This window comes from Vipera berus (assembly GCF_964194415.1).
Source record: "Vipera berus genome assembly, chromosome: 3".
Lineage (NCBI taxonomy): Eukaryota > Metazoa > Chordata > Lepidosauria > Squamata > Viperidae > Vipera > Vipera berus.
This window is the reverse complement of record NC_138204.1, coordinates 43,924,953-43,945,366: the sequence shown is the minus strand read 5'-3', so window position 1 is coordinate 43,945,366 and position 20,414 is coordinate 43,924,953. Positions and strand designations below refer to the sequence as shown.

At 37.6% G+C, this 20,414-nt stretch overlaps 1 protein-coding gene across 1 annotated transcript in view; it reads left to right on the top strand.

Annotated features, from left to right (window-relative positions):
* The window catches only part of SRGAP2 (SLIT-ROBO Rho GTPase activating protein 2), a 228,725-nt gene extending 210,547 nt beyond the window's left edge, over positions 1 to 18,178 (top strand). The window contains exons 19-23 of the mRNA XM_081324575.1: positions 8,200 to 8,279; positions 9,270 to 9,450; positions 9,793 to 9,939; positions 11,773 to 12,106; positions 16,222 to 18,178. Coding sequence (XP_081180701.1) covers positions 8,200 to 8,279; positions 9,270 to 9,450; positions 9,793 to 9,939; positions 11,773 to 12,106; positions 16,222 to 16,602 — 1,123 coding nt within the window. The 3' untranslated portion in view covers positions 16,603 to 18,178. The remainder of the gene's footprint in view (positions 1 to 8,199; positions 8,280 to 9,269; positions 9,451 to 9,792; positions 9,940 to 11,772; positions 12,107 to 16,221) is intronic.
* Positions 18,179 to 20,414: the final 2,236 nt, after the last annotated feature.

Here is a 20,414-nt window from a genome sequence, read left to right as displayed (position 1 = left end):
TGCTACTTCAGTGCTGGTTCCAGGATTTATCCTCTTTTTGTTATCTGTATTTGTGTAAAGACAAAATGGCTGGAGCTGAGAGACTTAAATGCAACCAGGTTTCCCACACTTAAAATATAGACCTCTTGTAGTGGCAGAAGGTATCTGGCATGATTACACATTATTATTATATTATAGAAAAGTAATCCAGTCAGTCTTGTTCATGGAACTGTCTAATGATATTATGGTAATCGCCATAGCCAGATTGTGGAAATATTGTACCGGCACACTGCCTGGATCCATCATTGACATCCATCACTTTTCTCAGCATGTCTCAAGCAGCTTTCCTTCAGAGGCAAAGTTGATAGCAAGTGAGCCAAGAAAGCTCAGAATGGTTTAATTTCAGAGTAGCATTAACAAGGGAGAAAGCCTTCTTTTCTCTCTAATACCACACACAAGAGGCCTGTTTGTGTCTTCATTCTGAAGCCAACATTTGCAAACAATTCAGCAGGAATAACCTTTTTCATCAGGGTTGGTGATGCCGAGGGGGATACAAGAAGTTAGAAACAGGAAGGGATTTGTTTGTTCCATTCATTGAAAGAAAGACTGTTAAAATGATCCCCCCCCAACTGATTTAGTTGCACCTTTGGGCAATCAATTAGGTTGGTTTCACTTTTCTTTTTCTGAAGTGCCATCCCAATCAGCCAAAAATTTTATTTTCACATTTTCTCCACCAAGCTGAAGCCACTCTATTAGCTGCCAGTCTTAATTTTCTTTATATTGCCTTTCCCTTTCTTTAAAGATTAATGTTCCTAAGTTGATTATAAAATGGTCACAGAGCTATAAAAATGAGCTTCTGGTAATGTCTTTATTTGGAACCTGTAGGGACAACATGCATCCTCAGCAGGGGAACAAGGCCTGGAAAATGGGTTTCTACTGCTTCAGCTGTTCAAGTTTTAACAAAGCTTCTAAATTATGATAAACAGTAAAAGAAACAGAAGTACCTACTGTGAAAAATTGGCTTGAAATTTTCCTTTGGGTAAATAGTTTATCTATAACTATGGACAGTTGAAGACACTTCTCATTGCATTGGAATAGAATTAAATCTTCCAAAGAGGTTTGCCAAGACATTCTAAATGTTGTGTAAATACATTTGCTTAGTTGTAATGTTGTTTCTGGCTTGACATTTACCTGTATATACTATTTTAAGAAAATAAAATACAATTTTGAAAAAAAAATATTGGAGGCCAATATAAAATGTTTAATATTTTTGTGTGTTTTTTGCAAACTGAGTCTCTCTAATTGGTAGTTTCAAAAGCAATTTAATTTCCATTATTCTCCATCATTTATGTTAATTTACATTTGTAAGATCGTGGATGTAATATGTTTGCTCCCCACAAAAAAGAAGTAACAGTTATCCAAAAGAAGTAACAGCTCAGAATTGGATGAATCACAAGTCCAAATCATTGAGAGATCTTTCCAAACCTTCCCTGAATAACTCTTTTTCAACAGTAGATCAAGGAGTTCTTGAGAAGCAATGTGCTTCTTGGGATCATGAAATTAATGTTAAGGAAGACCCATCTTCTTACAGTGAGACTTACTGGCTGCCAAATGCAGGAGTGCTTATTTTAAGGAGCTAAAACAAACCTTTAGCTTCTCCTGCTTGCTGATGAAACATGTTTTCTCCAACTCCCAGGCCACTACCTTGCAATTATATTGCTGCTGATATGTTTGTGGATTCTAAATTTCTTTGGTCTTCTCTAAATCATGAAGTGATTAGCACTCACAGCAGGGTTACCATTTTTGAGCTCTAATTCTTTTGCCTCTATACAGTATATGCTGAATCATTAAGTAGACCAAAGCATCCAGCTGGCACCACTAGGTTTGATGCTACTTGAAGTAGAAGAGAGCTTCTTATATTCAGTGTTTATTTTTCCATATGATAAGAAGATTTAGAAATAGTGTAGAATCTGAGGTTTGTGTCTAATCCTCAGGTGAGGGAAGAGTACGGAAAGAACAGCAAGGAGTATTTCTAGAGATTTTTCAGATTAGTAGTTTGCTGAATTCATAATTATGGCCCTGCTAAATCCACCAGTTTTAACTGAAGATTAAAAGCAACGTTATATATGATCCCTAAGTGAAAAATACAAAGTTTGAGCAAATTCTTTATCAAAACTTCTTAAGCTAGATGCACAAAAAGTAATTACTGAAGACAGGCAGCTAAATTAAGCCAGTTCACAAGCAGTATTTTAATTCTGATTATGAAAGATCTTTTCACACTGTAGTTTTGCCTTTTTTCCTGCATTTTAGATTACATAGCATTAGTTTCTGTCACTTGGAGGGTAGTACTAATATCACTTAGCCATTTTTCCAGGTGGCACAGATATCCATAAACATGACAACTTTATCCACTTACTCAACACAAATTGTACTGAACATTTTGATTCTGAAAATCATCTGAAAATTGTGGGTTTATTAGTCTGAGGAAGTTGTAATGTCCATAATACCAGGATACAAGTGTGCAGTTACCCAACACAGCTTTAAGATAAGAGGAAAGACTACTATGTCAACACATTCTACAATTCTTTCTTCAAAGATTAAGAAATTCAGGAAATTTCTTCTGTGCAAAGTAATTGAATTTGGAGAATCATCAACTTTAGTAACTGGTCACCATCTGTGATACCTCGTAATTACAGCACTGCTTGGATTTCATAGCTTTGCAGCAGGAGTCTGGTAATAGCTAAACAAATTTGCTTTAAACAAAAAAAAAGACATTTTTCCATTTGTACGGTAATTTCTGTTTGTTATTCTTCCATATCTCCCATATCAGCATATAAATAAATGGTCATGTAAGAAAGAAAATATATTTTTAGAGAAAGGGAGCGTTTTTCAGTAAAATGTTAACTTGGAAGTATAATTTTTTTCTCCACTGCATGTCATTACATTTTAATTATATACTTTATTTAAAATTAATTATGAAATTTCAGTTACTAGTTTTATATATTTTATTCTTCCTTGGAAAATACAGAAACATATGTATGTATTTTGTATTCATAATTAACATAATTTAAGGTGCAGATTTTTAGGGCAGCTAATATTTTGTGAGTTTCTATGCAGTAATTGCGATTAAATTTTATTAAATGTGTGTACAAACACTAATAAATACACTTTTATTAAAAATAGCTAACAAAAATGTCTAACAGTACTGTAGGGAGTATGTTACTATAAGTTGATTGATGAAAAAAATCAATTTATAATGATGGTATCTTTTGATTTTGCTTTTACCTCCCAAGGTACATGATTGGTGAAGTCACCCAGAAATAAAGTATGGAGACCAACATTTTTGATTCCCACAGCAAAGGGGCAAAATAGGTGCCTGAAATACTGCAAAATCTTAAGCCATCCTTTTTTTATTGTTATATGGCTTAGAGATCACTCCAATCAATCAACTCTAAGTAGCCTTGCCCTTTAAACCTCTTAAAAACAGAGAAAATCAGCTTAATTTTAGAAAGATTAAAGGAGATATTGGTGCATAAGATTTGGGGAGATTTAAATATATCCATTTAGGTTTTGTAAAAAATGAAAAAAGGAATTGTCTAGGCAATATGTGGTTTTTAATGTGTTTTTAATTTATGTATTGGACTTATTCTAGACCACACAGACCTCTTCTTGGAATTGAGTGACCTTAACTATTATTTTGACATTTGCATAAAGTATAAGAACGTATTTTGATACTAGATCATGAACTTATATCTACTATTTATTGAGATTATTGAAAATATCAGTTTTCACATTCTTGTTTCTGTTTATCCTTGTAAAATTTAAAGTTGATCTGTTCCACCGTAGGAATAGTGTCAACACAGAGAAACATTCCCATATCAGAGTCCTGTCTTTTTTTTCCTCTGCAAATACAGACATTCACCATAGCATGCTTCTGCCCCTATTTCTGCTGCACATCACTAGAACAACACAAACGAGCTCCTTCACAAAGAGAAGGGAGTTGGAATGAAATGTGGGAGGAATGCCTAAGCCTCCCCATCTTCATAACTGCTTAACCAAGAAAGACCCACATGCCAGCATGTGAGTCAATCACAAGAAATACAGGACATTGCACGGTGGAAAAGGGCTGGTCTTTGTTATCTATGATTGATTAACAACAAGCTTGTTTTTCCGCCTTAGTACTAAGACAGGGAATGTACTGGAAAAGATTGAGTACTTCTGCCTTTGTCTGCTCAGTTGGATGAGAAACACTGATCACCAAAGCTTTGACTGTGATAATATCTACTCCACCCCAGTATGGAAAAAAGGGCCTTTGGTTCAGATTTGGTTTTCTACCTCAGTACTAACAGAATCTTGAATCATACTGATGGCATCTATTTCACTTTTATTATCCTTTTAACCTCTCTCTTTTTCAAATTTGTACCAAGTCTCCTCTATATTCACATGTGATTTTAGGACTTTAGGTTTTTGGGTTTTTTAATAGCCTGCTGAAAAATAGAAGGTGAAAGCTATTCTGAGAGAGATGGATGGTTAAAAAATGAAATACAATGCAACACAGCATGCATGCATACATACATACATACCAGGCGGTTTGAAAACAGACATTTTTTTATTATGTTTTGGGGAGAGAGATTGATAGGTGAGCCAACATAATTGAAGTATTTACATGCCTTTCCATAGCAAATTATTTCTGAGCCCTTGGACTTATAGAATATAGAAAGAAATATAGAAAGAATATAGAAAGAAATCTATATTTACTATATAGCAAAATCATTGCAAGACAGATAGATGTCCCTTTTTTAATTAAACTCTTTCATGTTGCAACAAAACCTACAAGATACTTCCATCATACATTTTAGAAAAATCTTTTGTATTATAACAGCAGGAATGTGGAATCTCCAAGTTCAAGTGGCATTTTGCCATGGGACCTCTGCATTTGATTTTCTCTATCACCTTCCATGAATGCAGAATTCCAGAGAATAGCTAGAAGAGATAAGAATGCCTTCTTAAATGAACAGTGCAAAGAAATAGAAGAAAATAATAGAATAGGGAGGACCAGAGATCTTTTCAAGAAAATTGGAGATATGAAGGGAACGTTTAATGCAAAAATGGGCATGATAAAGGACCAAAATGGCAGGGACCTAACAGAGGCAGAAGAGATTAAGAAGAGGTGGCAAAATTACACAGAAGAACTATACAAGAATGAGCTTAACGTCCCTGATAATCACAATGAGGTGGTCACTGACCTCGAGCCAGACATCCTAGAATGTGAAGTGAAGTGGGCCTTAGAAAAGCTGAGCAACAACAAAGCTAGTGGAAGTGACAGTATTCCAGCTGAGCTATTCAAAATCTTAAAAGACAATGCAGTAAAAGTGCTACACTCAATTTGCCAGCAAATTTGGAAAACTCAACAATGGCCACAGGATTGGAAAAGATCAGTTTACATTCCAATTCCAAAGAAAGGCAGTGCCAAAGAATGTTCAAACTATCGCACCATTGCACTCATTTCTCATGCTAGTAAAGTCATGCTTAAAATCCTACAAGCTAGACTTCAGCAGTATGTGGATCGAGAACTACCAGAAGTGCAGGCAGGATTTCGAAGAGGCAGAGGAACTAGAGATCAAATTGCCAACATACGCTGGATCATGGAGAAAGCTAGGGAGTTCCAGAAAAACATCTACTTCTGCTTCATTGACTATGCTAAAGCCTTTGATTGTGTGGATCATAACAAACTGTGGCAAGTTCTTAAAGAGATGGGAGTACCAGACCATCTTATTTGTCTCTTGAGAAACCTATATGCGGGTCAAGAAGCAACAGTGAGAACTGGACACGGAACCACTGATTGGTTCAAAATTGGGAAAGGAGTCCGGCAAGGCTGTATACTGTCGCCCTGCCTATTTAACTTATATGCAGAGCACATCATGAGAAAGGCAGGGCTAGATGAATCAAAAGTTGGAATTAAGATTGCCGGAAGAAATATCAACAACCTAAGATACGCAGATGATACCACTCTAATGGCAGAAAGTGAAGAAGAACTAAAGAGCCTCTTGTTGCAGGTGAAGAAGAAGAGTGCAAAACTTGGGTTGAAACTTAACATTAAGAAAACCAAGATCATGGCATCTGGCCCTCTCAATTCCTGGCAAATAGATGGGGAAGAAATGGAGGTAGTGACAGATTTTATTTTCCTGGGCTCCAAGATCACTGCAGATGGGGACTGTAGCCAAGAAATTAAAAGACGCTTGCTCCTGGGGAGGAAAGCCATGGCAAATCTAGACAGCACACTAAAAAGCAGAGACATCACCCTGTCAACAAAAGTGCGTATAGTCAAGGCTATGGTCTTCCCAGTTGCAACGTATGGCAGTGAAAGTTGGACCATAAGAAAGGCTGAGCGCCAAAGAATTGAGGCCTTTGAACTGTGGTGCTGGAGAAGACTCCTGCGAGTCCCTTGGACCGCAAGGCGATCAAACCGGTCAGTCCTAGAGGAGATCAATCCTGACTGCTCTTTAGAAGGCCAGATCCTGAAGCTAAAACTCAAGTACTTTGGCCACCTAATGAGAAGGAAGGACTCACTGGAGAAGAGCCTAATGCTGGGAAAGATCGAGGGCAATAGAAGAAGGGGACGACAGAGAATGAGGTGGCTGGATGGAGTCACTGAAGCAGTAGGCGTGAGCTTAAATGGACTCCAGAAGATGGTAGAGGACAGGAAGGCCTGGAGGAATGTTGTCCATAGGGTCGCGATGGGTCGGACACGACTTCGCAGCTAACAACAACAACAAAATCACCTTCCATTAACTACAAAAGAATTCAACGAGGAGATGGGGGAGCACTCCCTGAAATAGTTGGATCCTCAGGATTATCAGAACCTTAGGTTAACAAGTATTTTTTTCTGAGTTAAAGCAATACTGAACTGAAGATCCTTGCCTCCAACATTTCATATTCGAGGCATGTTTCAGCAAAATGTTAGAGAAGTTAAAATTTACTAACAGAGCTCATATGCCACAGATTTAGATTTAAAATTATCAGGCATCATTGATAGAGAAAAACCTTTTCCACCAGCCATAAAAAATAGATCATGCTGAGATACTTGGATCAATGATTTGGCTCAGATTAAGACAAATTCACATGATCATTATTGCTAGTGTAGATATTTTTCACCATACCTCACTTATTTCAGGATATCACATGCTATCTGAAGCATTTCATCTCTATCCTCTGGTGTCATGAAGGAGCTTCTTTTCCCATTCAGAAATAAAATCAAAGAGAAAAATGATCACTCCCTCAACTATGAGCATATTTAGTTTGAAGTACTTGATAATATATACCGTATATACTTGAGTATAAGCCGAATTTTTCAGCCCACTTTTTGGGCTGAAAAATCCACTTCGGCTTATACTCCAGTGAACAAAAAAAAAGAACTTACCGAGGACTTGCGCGCGGCCGAGCTACTTTGCCTGACGCTGCTGGGGTCGCCCGGGCGCCTCTGCTCGCCCTCAGCAGCACCTGGCCCGGAATCACATGCGAAACAAGCCCGGCAGAGGAGCCGGAGCGGCTCCGTTGCTGGGGGTGCGTCTCGGCCGGGGCCTTGCAGGATCCGGGCGGGCGTCTTTGCTCGCCGCTCCGGCTCCTCTGCCGGGCTTGTTTCGCATGTGATTCCGGGCCAGGTGCTGCTGAGGGCGAGCAGAGGCGCCCGGGCCGGATCCTGAAAGGCCCCGGCCGAGACGCGACCCCAGCAGCGTCAGGCAAAGTAGCTCACATGCAAAACAAGCCCGGCAGAGGAGCCGGAGCAGCTCCGCTGCTGGGGGCGCATCTCGGCCGGGCCTTACAGGATCTGGGCCGGGCACCTCTGCTCGCTGCTCCGGCTCCTCTGCCAGGCTTGTTTCGCGTGCGAGCTACTTTGCCGGCCGCTGCTGAGGGAAGATCTCTGGAGAGGAGCATAAGGTGAGCTGCTGCATTTCCCAGCCTCGGCTTATACTCGAGTCACTAACTTTTTCCATTTTTGGGGGGTAAAATTAGGGGTCTCGGCTTATATTCGAGTCGGCTTATACTCAAGTATATACGGTAGCTTTATTCAACATTGCTTTTCAAACCAGAATTAAGTAAAGATAAGATAATGTTAGGTGAAAAGGTGATACCTGAAGTACCACATATCATTTTAATGATGTGGTTACTATAAAGATTGCAGCCATAAGTCTAATTTTCTGTGTATTTCTTTTTCTGCAGTGAAAGCCCCCATGGAGAGAGTGTCTCCACAGAAGATGCCACTCAGGATATAACTATTGAACACCATACAAGTGATGATGGTAAGTTGTGTCTGATAGATTCTTCACAGTCCCATTTTTTCTCATATTTGGAATGAAATAGTGAAATATCTTGGAAGAACATTGTTGTGGATATTGCACAAAACCTGAAAAACAGCATTATGAATTCTGAAAAATAAGCTATAAGGGAAATTGATTTCATTATATTCCTTTTGCAATAAAGCTCTTTTCCTTCCACTGCTATTGGGCAATTAGCAATATTTTTAGATTCACACATTTTATCTGATGGCAGCATATTTAACACACTGGACATTGGTATTAAATTTATAAGTGTTTTAGTTAAAGATGTGCAGAACCTTCTGTGCACAGTGTTTTTGTGCATGAAACAACTGTTTTGGGATGGTTTGCACCTTAATCAAAACAGACATTTTGGATGTGATGGAACAAAATGAGGAGTATTTTGTTGTAGGGAAGGTAGTGAACAGAAATTGTTCAGGAGGGTAAGAAGAGGAAAAGCCAAGGATATTGGCAAATGTATTGGAAAGAAAGGGAAATCCTGCAAGACTTTTATGGGGAGAGGGGCTCATGGGCCATTGTTACACTGAGTCTCCTTAGATCATTGCAATAAAGAGAGAAGCATAGACCAGCACATTGGTGGAAGCAGTGTTTGAGGACATAGAAGGAAGGGAAGGTGCTTCCAAGTTTGGGAAATTGGGTGGCCTGTGGGAAAGGCCACAATGGAAAGCTGCTGAAAGAAGTGGAGAGAAGGGGTGACATGCATTACCTTTGCTGTACCTGCCCTCAAAATCTGATGTCACTCTGTTAGTTGCCAATGTTAATTTTGCTGATTTATATTACCTTTCCCTTTTTTAAGGTGGATGGTACCTAGCTGATTATAAAATGGTCACTGGGTTATAAAATTGTGCTTCTGTTAATGTCTTTATGCACAATGTCCTACAGCCTCCAAATAAACAAGTCTGAGAGCATACACACATACTGTATACAAATTCAAATGTTCTCATTTTGTTGTAGAATGTGAACCCATTGAAGCAATAGCCAAATTTGATTACTCGGGCAGAACCGCACGTGAGCTGTCTTTTAAAAAGGGGGCGTCCCTCCTGCTTTATCACCGGGCTTCTGACGACTGGTGGGAAGGCCGTCACAATGGCATTGATGGTTTGATCCCTCATCAGTACATTGTTGTCCAGGACACGTATGTTATTTTTACTGCTGTGCAGGAATCAATTTAACATTATTTTTGAAGATGATTCATTGAAACGTTTTTCATTCATTCATGTAGTGTCTTGTGAACATTGGTTCTATGTTTTATGTTTCTGAATTTATCAATAAAATCTTCCTTGATAGTTTTTCAAACTGCTTTTTGGCTCCTCTAAGGAAGGATCCCTTTAAGCAAGGGAGTAAAAGGAGATAATGGGAAGCAAAAGAATTGTGTTGCAAAAAATGTCTGTGGCACCTATGTTTTATACCCTAATAGTGCAGCTTGAGGATAAAACAGAGTTGTTGTATGTTCTTTTTTTCTTTCTTTCTTTCCTAGTGAGGATGGGATGTCTGAAAGATCAAGCCCAAAATCTGAAGTAGAAATAAACTCTGAGCCACCTGAAGAAAAAGTGACAGCCAGAGCTGGTTCAAATTGTCCAAGCGGCAGCCATGTGGCTGATATTTATCTTGCAAATATCAATAAGTAAGCTATATCAGCATTTCTTTATAGCATAAAAATGGTCCATTGGTTAGGAAGAAAGTACTATTTTTTGTGAACTGAAAATAATCAGGTGCTATTATGATCTCCCTAAGGGACGCGGTGGCTCAGTGGGTTAGGACGCTGAGCTTGTTGATCAGAAGGTCGGCAGTTTGGCGGGTCGAATCCCGAGTGCCGCGTAACAGAGTGAGCGCCTGTTACTCGTCCCAGCTTCTGCCAACCTAGCAGTTCGAAAGCACGTAAAAATGCAAGTAGAAAAATAGGGACCACTACAGTGGGAAGGTAACAGCATTCCGTGCGCCTTTGGCGTCTAGTCATGCCGGCCACATGACCACGGAGACGTCCTTGGACAAGTGCTGGCTCTTCGGCTTTGAAACAGAGATGAGCACCGGCCCCTAGAGTCGGAAACGACTAGCACGCATGTGCGGGGGAACCTTTACCTTTACCTTTATTATGATCTCCAAATCTATAATGTTGATGAGAGTTATTAATTTTTCAAGTATTTAGGTTACACTTTTTAGCACTGGAAAGTTTACCGTGCCACTTGCTTGATTCTGTGTTCTCACTGTCTCCCATCAGGGTCAAAGAAGGATTCACATTATTTTCTTCATGGCTTGTGTTCTTTGATTTCCATTTATATAACTTTCCCAGGGTTAGCTTCTGTAAACTCACATGCAGAGAAATAAAATCTTTGATTTATTATAAGGGCTCCACATAGGGAAGATGCTCTCTTTAGCGCAGTTCACATGATTATATGATATAGCAGTTCGTATCTAGTATTGCTTTTTATTTAAATACCAAAATATAAAAATAGGTTTTGGTTAGATAAAGTTTCTGTTTCTTACTATGTGCAACACAATATGGATCTGCAAAAGTTGCACGTTCAACCTGTTCTGCGAGTGAAATATACTCCATCCATTTTGAAATGCCCGAGTTTGAATGTGAAGCAGGTGTTTGAAATGCAAAGATTTTGAAAGCATTCCAGAAATGTATAGATTGGAAAAAAGTGTTTTGAACTAAGAATGGAACTGTTTTGAATTTAAATTACTTCAACAACAGTGAAATATTTTCTTTTTACACTCAGAACAACTGTTTCACTCTCCAAATGGAAAGTTCCAAAGTCTGAATAATTGGAAATTTAAATACTTACACATGCTTTTGACATAATCTATTCTCACCTTGTGAATATCCATCTTGTTCATACAATGTTTTTAAAAATTGAAGAATTCCTGAACTGCCTTGATTTGTTGAGCTGATGGAGCATCACATTCAGATCTTGAAGGAATCCCAATTTATCTTTTGCCCATTTGTTATTTCAGCATTTGTCATCAAGGTATTCTACTGCGATGAATACTTTAAATTGCCACCAATGCTGAAATCTGCTGTTGAAATCCACATTTTGTTTACAAATATTTGCTACAATTATAATGCTGCCCATTTGTAACTCATCATTTCAAAGAAATCAGAGCAGAATGTATAATTACTCTTTTCCTCCTTATTTCAAAGAAGGGAAGCTTACAGATCCTAAATCACACACCAAACTCAGTGGTGAAACACTAATTTAACATTTTAAGAATCCATGGCCTCCATATATTACTGCCAATAGCCGGTGCCTGTGGCCCCAGCTACTTTAGTTCATATTCCATTCTAATTAATACACACACTGGCTGGACGTTGTGTCTTAACAATTAGAGTAGTTGTTTCTGCAGAATGCTTACTGAGCAACTTTCTTTCCTTTCTGAAATTTCCTTTGTCCAGAAGTTATTTCTATCCATGTTGTTTGAAAAATATGTTTTTGTGTTGCTTTTATAATGACAGACAAAGAAAGAAGCCTGAGTCAGGGAGTATACGAAGAGCATTCCGTCAGAGTGACAGCCATGGATTACCCAGCTCACTGGGGGAACCCACAGCACCTGGAGCTATAGCCAGCGCTCGTCCTTCCTCACAGCCCATTATGAGCCAAAGCCTCCCAAAGGATGCACCAGTCCCAGATGCATGCTCCATCAGTGGCCATGGGAGTCTCAATTCTCTCAGTAGGCATGCCTCCCTGAAGAACAGGATAGATAGCCCCCATATCCGGAAGAACGTGACTGCAGGAAGATCAAAGAGCTTTAACAACCACCGGCCCATGGATCCTGAAGTCATTGCACAGGTAATGAAATTCTAGGCCAGGGTAACCTTCAAAGGGGTGCAAATTGATTCTTTCATCTCCTGCAATCGTTTAAAAATCTCTTGCGTGAGTTTGATGTTGATATCCATTACATTCATAGAATACTCAAAATATTTTCCAGATATTCTCTGAATATTTTGATGTGGGCAACAAGTGTTATTTGATGTCAATAATGTATATTTTGCTTCAGTATTTGCTTCAGATCAGGAAGCGTCCCCTTAGAGGTGATCAAAACAAGTCAAGTTTTGAATTATGAGGTAACCTTTGATTTTGAATTTCAAATTCAAATCTGAATATTTTACAATTTTTTAAAACCTTGAAAGTCTGCTTTTCAGTTCTAAAACATCAGCTCAGTTTGTGATTGCTGCATGTTTAATCAGTCCCCAAAGCATGAAACAATTACTACATTTTGTCTGTGTAGGATCAATATTCACAGGTTCAAGGAGGCCGGAAAAGACCCATATCCTGTGCCGAAAAGCATCTCCACTAAATAGAGACATACATATTTTATTGAGAACTTTGTAACTTCCTAAACTTTGGGAGAAGCTTATTTTGTTTCTGGAGGTGAACCCAAATGCTAAAAATATGTTCTCTATTATAAGTAATATAACAGAAAAACTTTTCATAGTCAATACTGTTGAGGGAATTGGCCAGATTTTCATGTTCCCTTTAACTAAAGTAGCACCAATAAATAGAAAATCAATTTTTTCTCTTTGCATTGCTCAAACATTTGACAGCATAGAATTGTAGTTACCTATAAACAGATTCAGGAAATCTTATGCTTACATAGCGTATGTTTGTTAATTGCATTTTACCCTATATAATCAAAGACCATCTCTTATCACGTCTTATATAATCTACCTTATATGTAAATAGATCTGAAAATGTTTACATCCTTTTAGTTTTCTGCAGCTAATAAAGGAAAGTCCTAATTAGACCAACAGAAAGGGAACAAAATCTATATTAGCATCATAATCACGCTCACCAGTATAGTTCCTCTTATTTTGCAGAATAGCTATCTGAATTAAGATTTGATTTATTTCTTCAATCTGTGGCTTTCTGACCACTGTTATTATTCATAAAGCTTTACTATGTCATTTTACTTCTCATAAATCATCTGGGAAAATATTTGCAAGAACCTTATGGAATCTGAGCCACTTCTTTAAAAAGATGCTTTTTAAGATTCCAGCATCTTTTCTACCAACAGCATTTGAATCTCTTGAGCACAAAATGTTAGAAAAACAGGGCTTTCTTTGTCATTGTTTTCAAACTGTAGTCAATTCTGTGTGTGCCTAACTGGTTAGATGTTGAAGAGTCACAAGAGAACACATCAAGAAGAACAGCCACCTGCCTTGTTTTTTAGGACTTTCCTAATTCTTTTTTTGTGTTTCTCAGTGTCTGTCTGTGATAAGAAGCTATCCTTTGAACAAAGCGGCTCTCTTTGTTTCTGTTGGCAGAAATATGGGCTGGTATTCCCTGCATGTGTGTATACACAGCTGTGACCGGATATGGATGCTGAGACATTTAAACCAAGCCCACACAGGGAAATATCTTGTCTCTTAGCTGGAAGTTTCTCCCAAGCTGAATGGTGAAGCCTGCCTTAAAACATGCACAAACATGGGGCTCTCCATCTCTTCACTGTTGATGTATTGCTTTCATTAAAAGGTCGATAGTCCGGCATTCTGGTTAAAGTAGTTCAGCATGAGATACAAGCCAATATAAATATGCTTTAAAATCTTAAGTTCAGCAGGAGGGCCTTGTATGCAATTTTGTTTGATTAGCTCTTTTTAGCAGCTCTGCCCACATTTTAAAGACATTAGAAATAAGCCATACTAAAGCAGATGGAATTTTTTTTTTTAAAAAAAACCCTTCCATCAACAACAGTGTACTACACATAAACAATAGGTTTTCACTATTGTTTGTTCTTCAGTTATGCTTGGATTTTTGGCCAGTTTTTCCTTTTCCAATATGTGATAGGTCTGTAAAAAAACTGAGAATATTACAGTACAAAGCAAGGCATTCCAAAACTGAAATTATACTGGAATCAAGGGAAAACGTCATAATGTTGTCATATTCTAAATGGCAGCACACCGAAAAGAAGGTTTTAGGATGGTAGCAGTTCTTCTATTTAATTGGCTAAGCCATAGCCTTTAACTCCCTCTGTAGCTAATTCATGTCATTGTTTTTCCTGACTAATTTCGTAGCTTCAAGCAAATTTTGAAGGATATTCATATAATTTCTTTGCAACAGTACAAAAGTGGCTTACCATTCTTTCAGGATGTTTTCCCAACTTCCCAATATGGCCAACAACCATGGGCTTTCCTTGAGGTCTCTCATCCAAGTGCTAAACAGTTCTGACCTTAGCTTTTTTTTTTTAGATTAGCTAAATGCAAGTAGAGTCTTGTGCCATTCTCAAGGGATAGAATATAAATATAAGAAGGTCTTACTTGTTATTCTTATCCAGTTATGTTGAAATGCAAAAGATATAAACAGATGACCAGTGGGATATAACCTTATACTAATCATGTATTCTTATATTACTTATTTCAAAAACATGTAATTGCAGGCTTAAATTAATATTAACATCGTTTCCGATTCTATGATGTTGTCCAAAAAATAGGTAGATGTTATGGCTGGGTTTTTACCAACCTGGACAAGAGTCTATATTTCCTGTTTTGTAGTCTAATTGGTAATACCTGTTATGGTTCTCTTCTTTACTAATGTGTTTTATCCTTGCCATTTACTTGGATATCATGGCTTTGATATCTCTTTACAAAGTTTGTAATGGCTTATATCTTTTTGCTTTCAATTAAAATCTGCTTTTATCCTCTTTCTGCCAAAATGTAATTCATCGTTTCTATAAGGGAATCCGATCAATAAAACTAAAAAGGGTTACATTAAATTATAATTGCCCTTTCATATCCTCCCAGGTCTGATTTCAAACTCTGCAAGATACTCATCTTTCATCTGACACCACTATCTCTCAGAGATCTGTATTTTGCTTTAAAATCTTTTCAGACTAAAGTCAAAGGCATTGGGTTACTGTCTTTGCTTCCTCCTCTTTCTCCTCCTGGACTGATTTACCTTCCCTAGTGCCTTTTAAAATATCTATGAGGAAACTTAAATGTTGTAGCCAAACTGTGAGTCATGGAAATGTTAAATCATTTCAGCTGTCCAAAAATCTATTATGCCAATGAAGCCCACATCCATAGCTGAAATGCTAAGTAAATTTTTAGAATTAAAAATGAAACAAGAGATTGGCCTGACACATTTCCCTACTTGTCTCTTGCATTATCCACATAAACAGACAAGTGTCATAGGAGCAACATTTTTCATTCATCTCCAGAGCTTATGGATGTTTAAAATACCATAAAATATGTAGCATCAATGAGGAGATGCTGAGATATGCCACGCTCCAGATGCAAAGTGGAATACCACTCATTAACCATGAAGCTAGCATGCAGCTAAGCATGTTTCCATTCTTTTCAGGAATCTCACCACTCTCAAGGTTCAGCTTGGTATATCAAAGGAATGGATAAAAATACTCAAAATGTGGGTAATTTCTCCTGTTTCATAGATTGAGGAAACAGATTTGAGGAAAATATAAATCAGTATGCCCTTCTAACTTCTGTTATAATCTGCTCGAGATTTTTTGCTGCAGTAGGTTTACCAATCAAGAGCTTTTTTAAAAAAGCTTCCATTTAAAAATCATCATCCTTTAGAATCAGAATAAAACCATGGAATTCACTGATTTTCTGAGCTTTAGTTTCAAGGATTAAAAAAATGAGACTGCGAATGTTGATGAAGTTCAGAGAAAATAGCTACAGCTCACTTATATAAATTATATGAAAACTTGCAGCCGTTTTGACATCTAAGCTGTCTGCCATCTAAAACGCTAGCGACAGGTTTTTAGATATTAGCAGTTTTCTAGTTCAAGGCAAGGATGATACTAGTCTTGCCAAGGAGATCAATTTTGGCTCCAAGTCCTTCCATGCCTTTGAGTCTACCACTGTCCATTTTGCTTCATATTTCTTATTCAGTATAGATAATTGATCAACCCAGCTTTTAACAGTCATATCCAACTTCTTTTTTTGCAGGATATTGAAGCTACTATGAATTCTGCTCTGAATGAGTTGCGAGAGCTGGAAAGGCAAAGCAATGTGAAACACACACCAGATGTTGTTCTTGATACGCTGGAGCCATTGAAAATGTCCCCTGTAGTTGCACCCACCTCTGAGCCTTCCAGCCCTTTGCATACTCAAATCCTCAAGGACCCAGAACCAGCCTTTCAGCGGAGTGCCAGCATGGCAAGCGACATTCCCTGTGCCTTCAGGCCAGCAAAATCTGTCAAAACGGCTGCCCAGGTCAAACCTCCAGCCACCAGGCCAAAGCCAGCAGTTTTCCCCAAAACAAATTCCTCAAGCGCTGCAGTTGCCTCAGCTTCTCAACAGTCTACTGACAAGTCTTGTACTGTGTAAAACTGAAAACCCTACTGTGAATACAGCATTTTTGTTTCAGCTTAGGGAACTCTGTTAAGGAGACCTTACAATTTCTATTTAATTAGTATTGAATTTCTACTAAAGATTAGTTCATAAGTTACTGGTGCCAGGAATGTTCCCGCCAAGAAAGATCCAGCTAATTAAGCCTCGCATTACACCACCATTGGCATTTACTAGGATGTCAAAAGTCTGTGTAACCTGAGACAGAAAGCCTGAGATCCTTGTGAAATCAATGAGGGAAAGGCACAATTAATTAGCTTATTACTGGTAACTAATCAACGCCTTGTTCAAGTGTCTGGTCACTGGGAGACATTTCAATGACCACATGACTTGGAAATTGGTAGAAAGGATTTTCTTGCTTCAACCACTACAGGGAAAACAATAAGGTGTTTGTTATTTTGGATGTTTTTGTTGCCACGGACTAAGTGGGTTTTGCGCATGACTACAGTCCTCAGTAGTGCTACAAGATTTATTAACTTTCCACTCTCTTCCATCTCTTTTCAGGCATACCCATTCTCAAACACTAGGTTCCGTATTTTCAGTCTTAGGTTGAAAATCCTTATGAAATGTGCCTGGAAAGCCTAGTCCTGGGCTGATTCAGGCATATTTATATACAGACCTATATGTTCATTTATAGTTAAACTAATCTTATGGGAGAGAGAGAAAAAGTATGTGATCTCACACATATAAAACACTTCTTATTTACTGTATATACTTTCATGGTGCTTCCAGAAATAAGGGAACCCAAATATTTCAGAATGAGATTTCAATTAAATAGCCCTTTTTCATGGGGACTCAGCAGACAAACTGAAAAAATAAGTTAAAAATTTAAAACAAGCTATTACAGTTCATTTTCTGGTTTTCTCACTCTCTCTCACCCTTCCTATCCTTCTTTTTGATTCATAGTCTGCTAAGTGTTTGAGATATAATTTGCAGCCTAAATTTAAGAAAATCAAAACTGTCTTGAGTTAGATATAAGTCCAGTATGTACCATATTTCTGGGATAAATTACCCTTTCTTCAAGTATTCCACAGACGATCCAATGAATCAGCTTAATATGATATTTTATATGTTGGATTATAGTGGTTCCAAATTCCAACAAATGACACAGACTTTTGTTTTCATTTATTGGAAAATAAACTCCTATTCCAGATAGGATCGTCCTAAAAACAAAAGAGACTGCACACTGAAAAGCATCAGGATGAGTTTATGTGCCGATTTATTTTCTCCAAAGGGATTCTGAATTAAAGTTGATTTTATCACACTTCTTGTCAACTGATGCTGAGATAACAAACTGAAATGTGTTTGTTTTATGCTCTAGGTTTCAAATTCCAGCCTGTATTTCTTATGATAATAGTTATGGTTTTTTAAAAAAAAAAATTCTGTGCACAAATTGACTGTTCTTTTCAGATTATGGCTATTATTTAAACTGATCTTTTCTTTTGATTTTCCTACTTTTTTCAAATGCTTGGATATTTAATTGCCTATAAAAGGCCTCACAATCTCAGTGATAAAATTAAATCATATGGATTTGGGAGATCATTTTCTCCCTGTTTGTGTGTGTGCATATTTCCTCTACATCTTGAATTTTTAGACTTGAGTACTGCAGTCTGATAATTAACTCTCAGGATTAGTCAGAACTCCTTTCTTCCTATTATGTTTCACTCAGGCAAAGCTACTGGATATTTTAGAGTACTTTTTTTAAAGCTTACACTATTGCTGCCAATTTTTAAGACAGAAGGGTTTTTTGCCTGTGGTGGCCAGAGGGAGGATCAGCATTATGTCTCTCCTAGAGCACTGATATTAATAAATCCCAATGCCTACTGAACGTGTCCCTTTCATTAAGAGCACATGAAAAGCCTTGGCACATGTTGTGAATAGGCATATATTTTTTTGCAAAGTGATGGGCAACCTTGTTAATCAAAATAACTCAATTATATAACGCTTCATTTTTCCTAGTTTTATACCCTGCTTTGTACCCCTGGAAAGCTTCAAGTTGCCCAACAGGGTTGTGTGAATGTGTGTGTGCATTAAGAATGTTTTTAATGCAGGTAGTAGTTGGCAATTTTTGTCTATTTCACTATCCTTTGGGTATATGTTTTCCCGCTCCCCCTCCCCCCCATTGGCAGAATTCTCATCTTACATGCAATTAAGTGTCCCTCAGCTGGAATCTTAAGTGTACATGGAGATTTATATTGCATATATAAATACTTAAATCACCTATCTTAAAATCTGTGGGTGACATGGGAACAGCTTCTGCTGCATTTTCAAAAGTAAAGTGCTTTCCCCAGATAAGTGCTGAGCAAAGTATTGCAGAAAGAGATATAATTAAGTTGGGCCACATTGACATGACAAACCTTCATTGATTGTTAATTAATAGCCATGGATTTCTATCATTCTACTTTAGTGAAAAGTTTAAGATACTTAAAAGTTCCTATTTCTACTTACACACAGAAGAAAGTACTGATGTCATTCAGAGGATAGAAGAGAAGACTTCTTAAAAGAAATTGGAACAATTCTAACTTCGATGCTAATGGCCAGAAAGGATTAGGATGGCACATTAATGTTTCTTTTATCTGTATCCATCAGTATATTTAGTGGCAACTTATATCTGTAAGGTCTTTTACTAGCAGGAACAGATGAAGTGCAGAACTTTCAGCCAAGAACTTTCATTGTTCTTGGCTGCTACTATGAACAAAGTCATGCAATAAGCAATGTAATCTAAATTAAGCAGTGATACAGAAACCTTTATAACTAGACGTATTAATAACCCTTTTAGCTACTGTAATTAATCTGTGTAATATGTAACAAATCATTCTCAATATAAGATGTCCACAAATGCATTACATTTATCATATTTTGTAGCCAAATTCAGTTAAAATTAGAAAACAAGTCCCATAAGTTTAGTAAGATTCCCTGCAAAGTAAACATAAGATTATCCAGTTTTTGCAACACAAGTTGCCCGTAAAATGTTTCATGGAACTGGAATTTTATTCATAGGTTTGCCCTTTTTTTGTTAAAATCTTCCTGATTTTAAAGCCAAAAGTTGATAACTGGAACCATGCTTTTTAAGTAATGTCTTGTATGAAATATGAAAATATCACTTGATAAATATATGAAAGTAATCTAAGCGGACATTTGAAAGAAAGACAGCTGTTAGTTTTCTGAGCAGAATTCTGAACACTAAATTAATACTCTCTTTGCCACTGATAATGTGGAAAATCCTGGAAAATGCTGGTATTGTGAGCATGAAACATAATTTTTCTTACTACTCTACAGTTCTTCATTTGAACATTGTTCTGTTGAGATAATAGACTTTCCCCTGACATGGAGAGAACAGGCAGGAACTTTTCCAGTTTTGACCCTTCAACAATAGGCAACTTACAATGAGCCCCTAAAATAATTGTTGACTCACTAAAAGACTGATTTTTCCTATGGGATCATGGCTGCATGTCAGATTCAGAGCTGCAAAAACTTTTACCTGCCTACTTGAAACTCTTCTAACTTGAGAAGAGTTTTTATTCCACAACTGATCTTAATCCTTCCTTGTCCCAGCTAGCCAGGATTATCTTCTCTAGGCTAATCAGAATGTAGTGGAAGACAGCCAAGCCCACTCCTTAATTACCATCATCCTACTTTTCTCTGCTATCTGAGGAAGGGAGTTGAGGAAGGATTAGTGTATATGCTTGAATTTTATTCTCCTTTTTGGATTATACCAGAAAGGCAAAGCTCTACTTTTATATTACTTTTGCTTTGGTGGGTATCCCCAGTTTTCTGAATAGTTTCAAGAG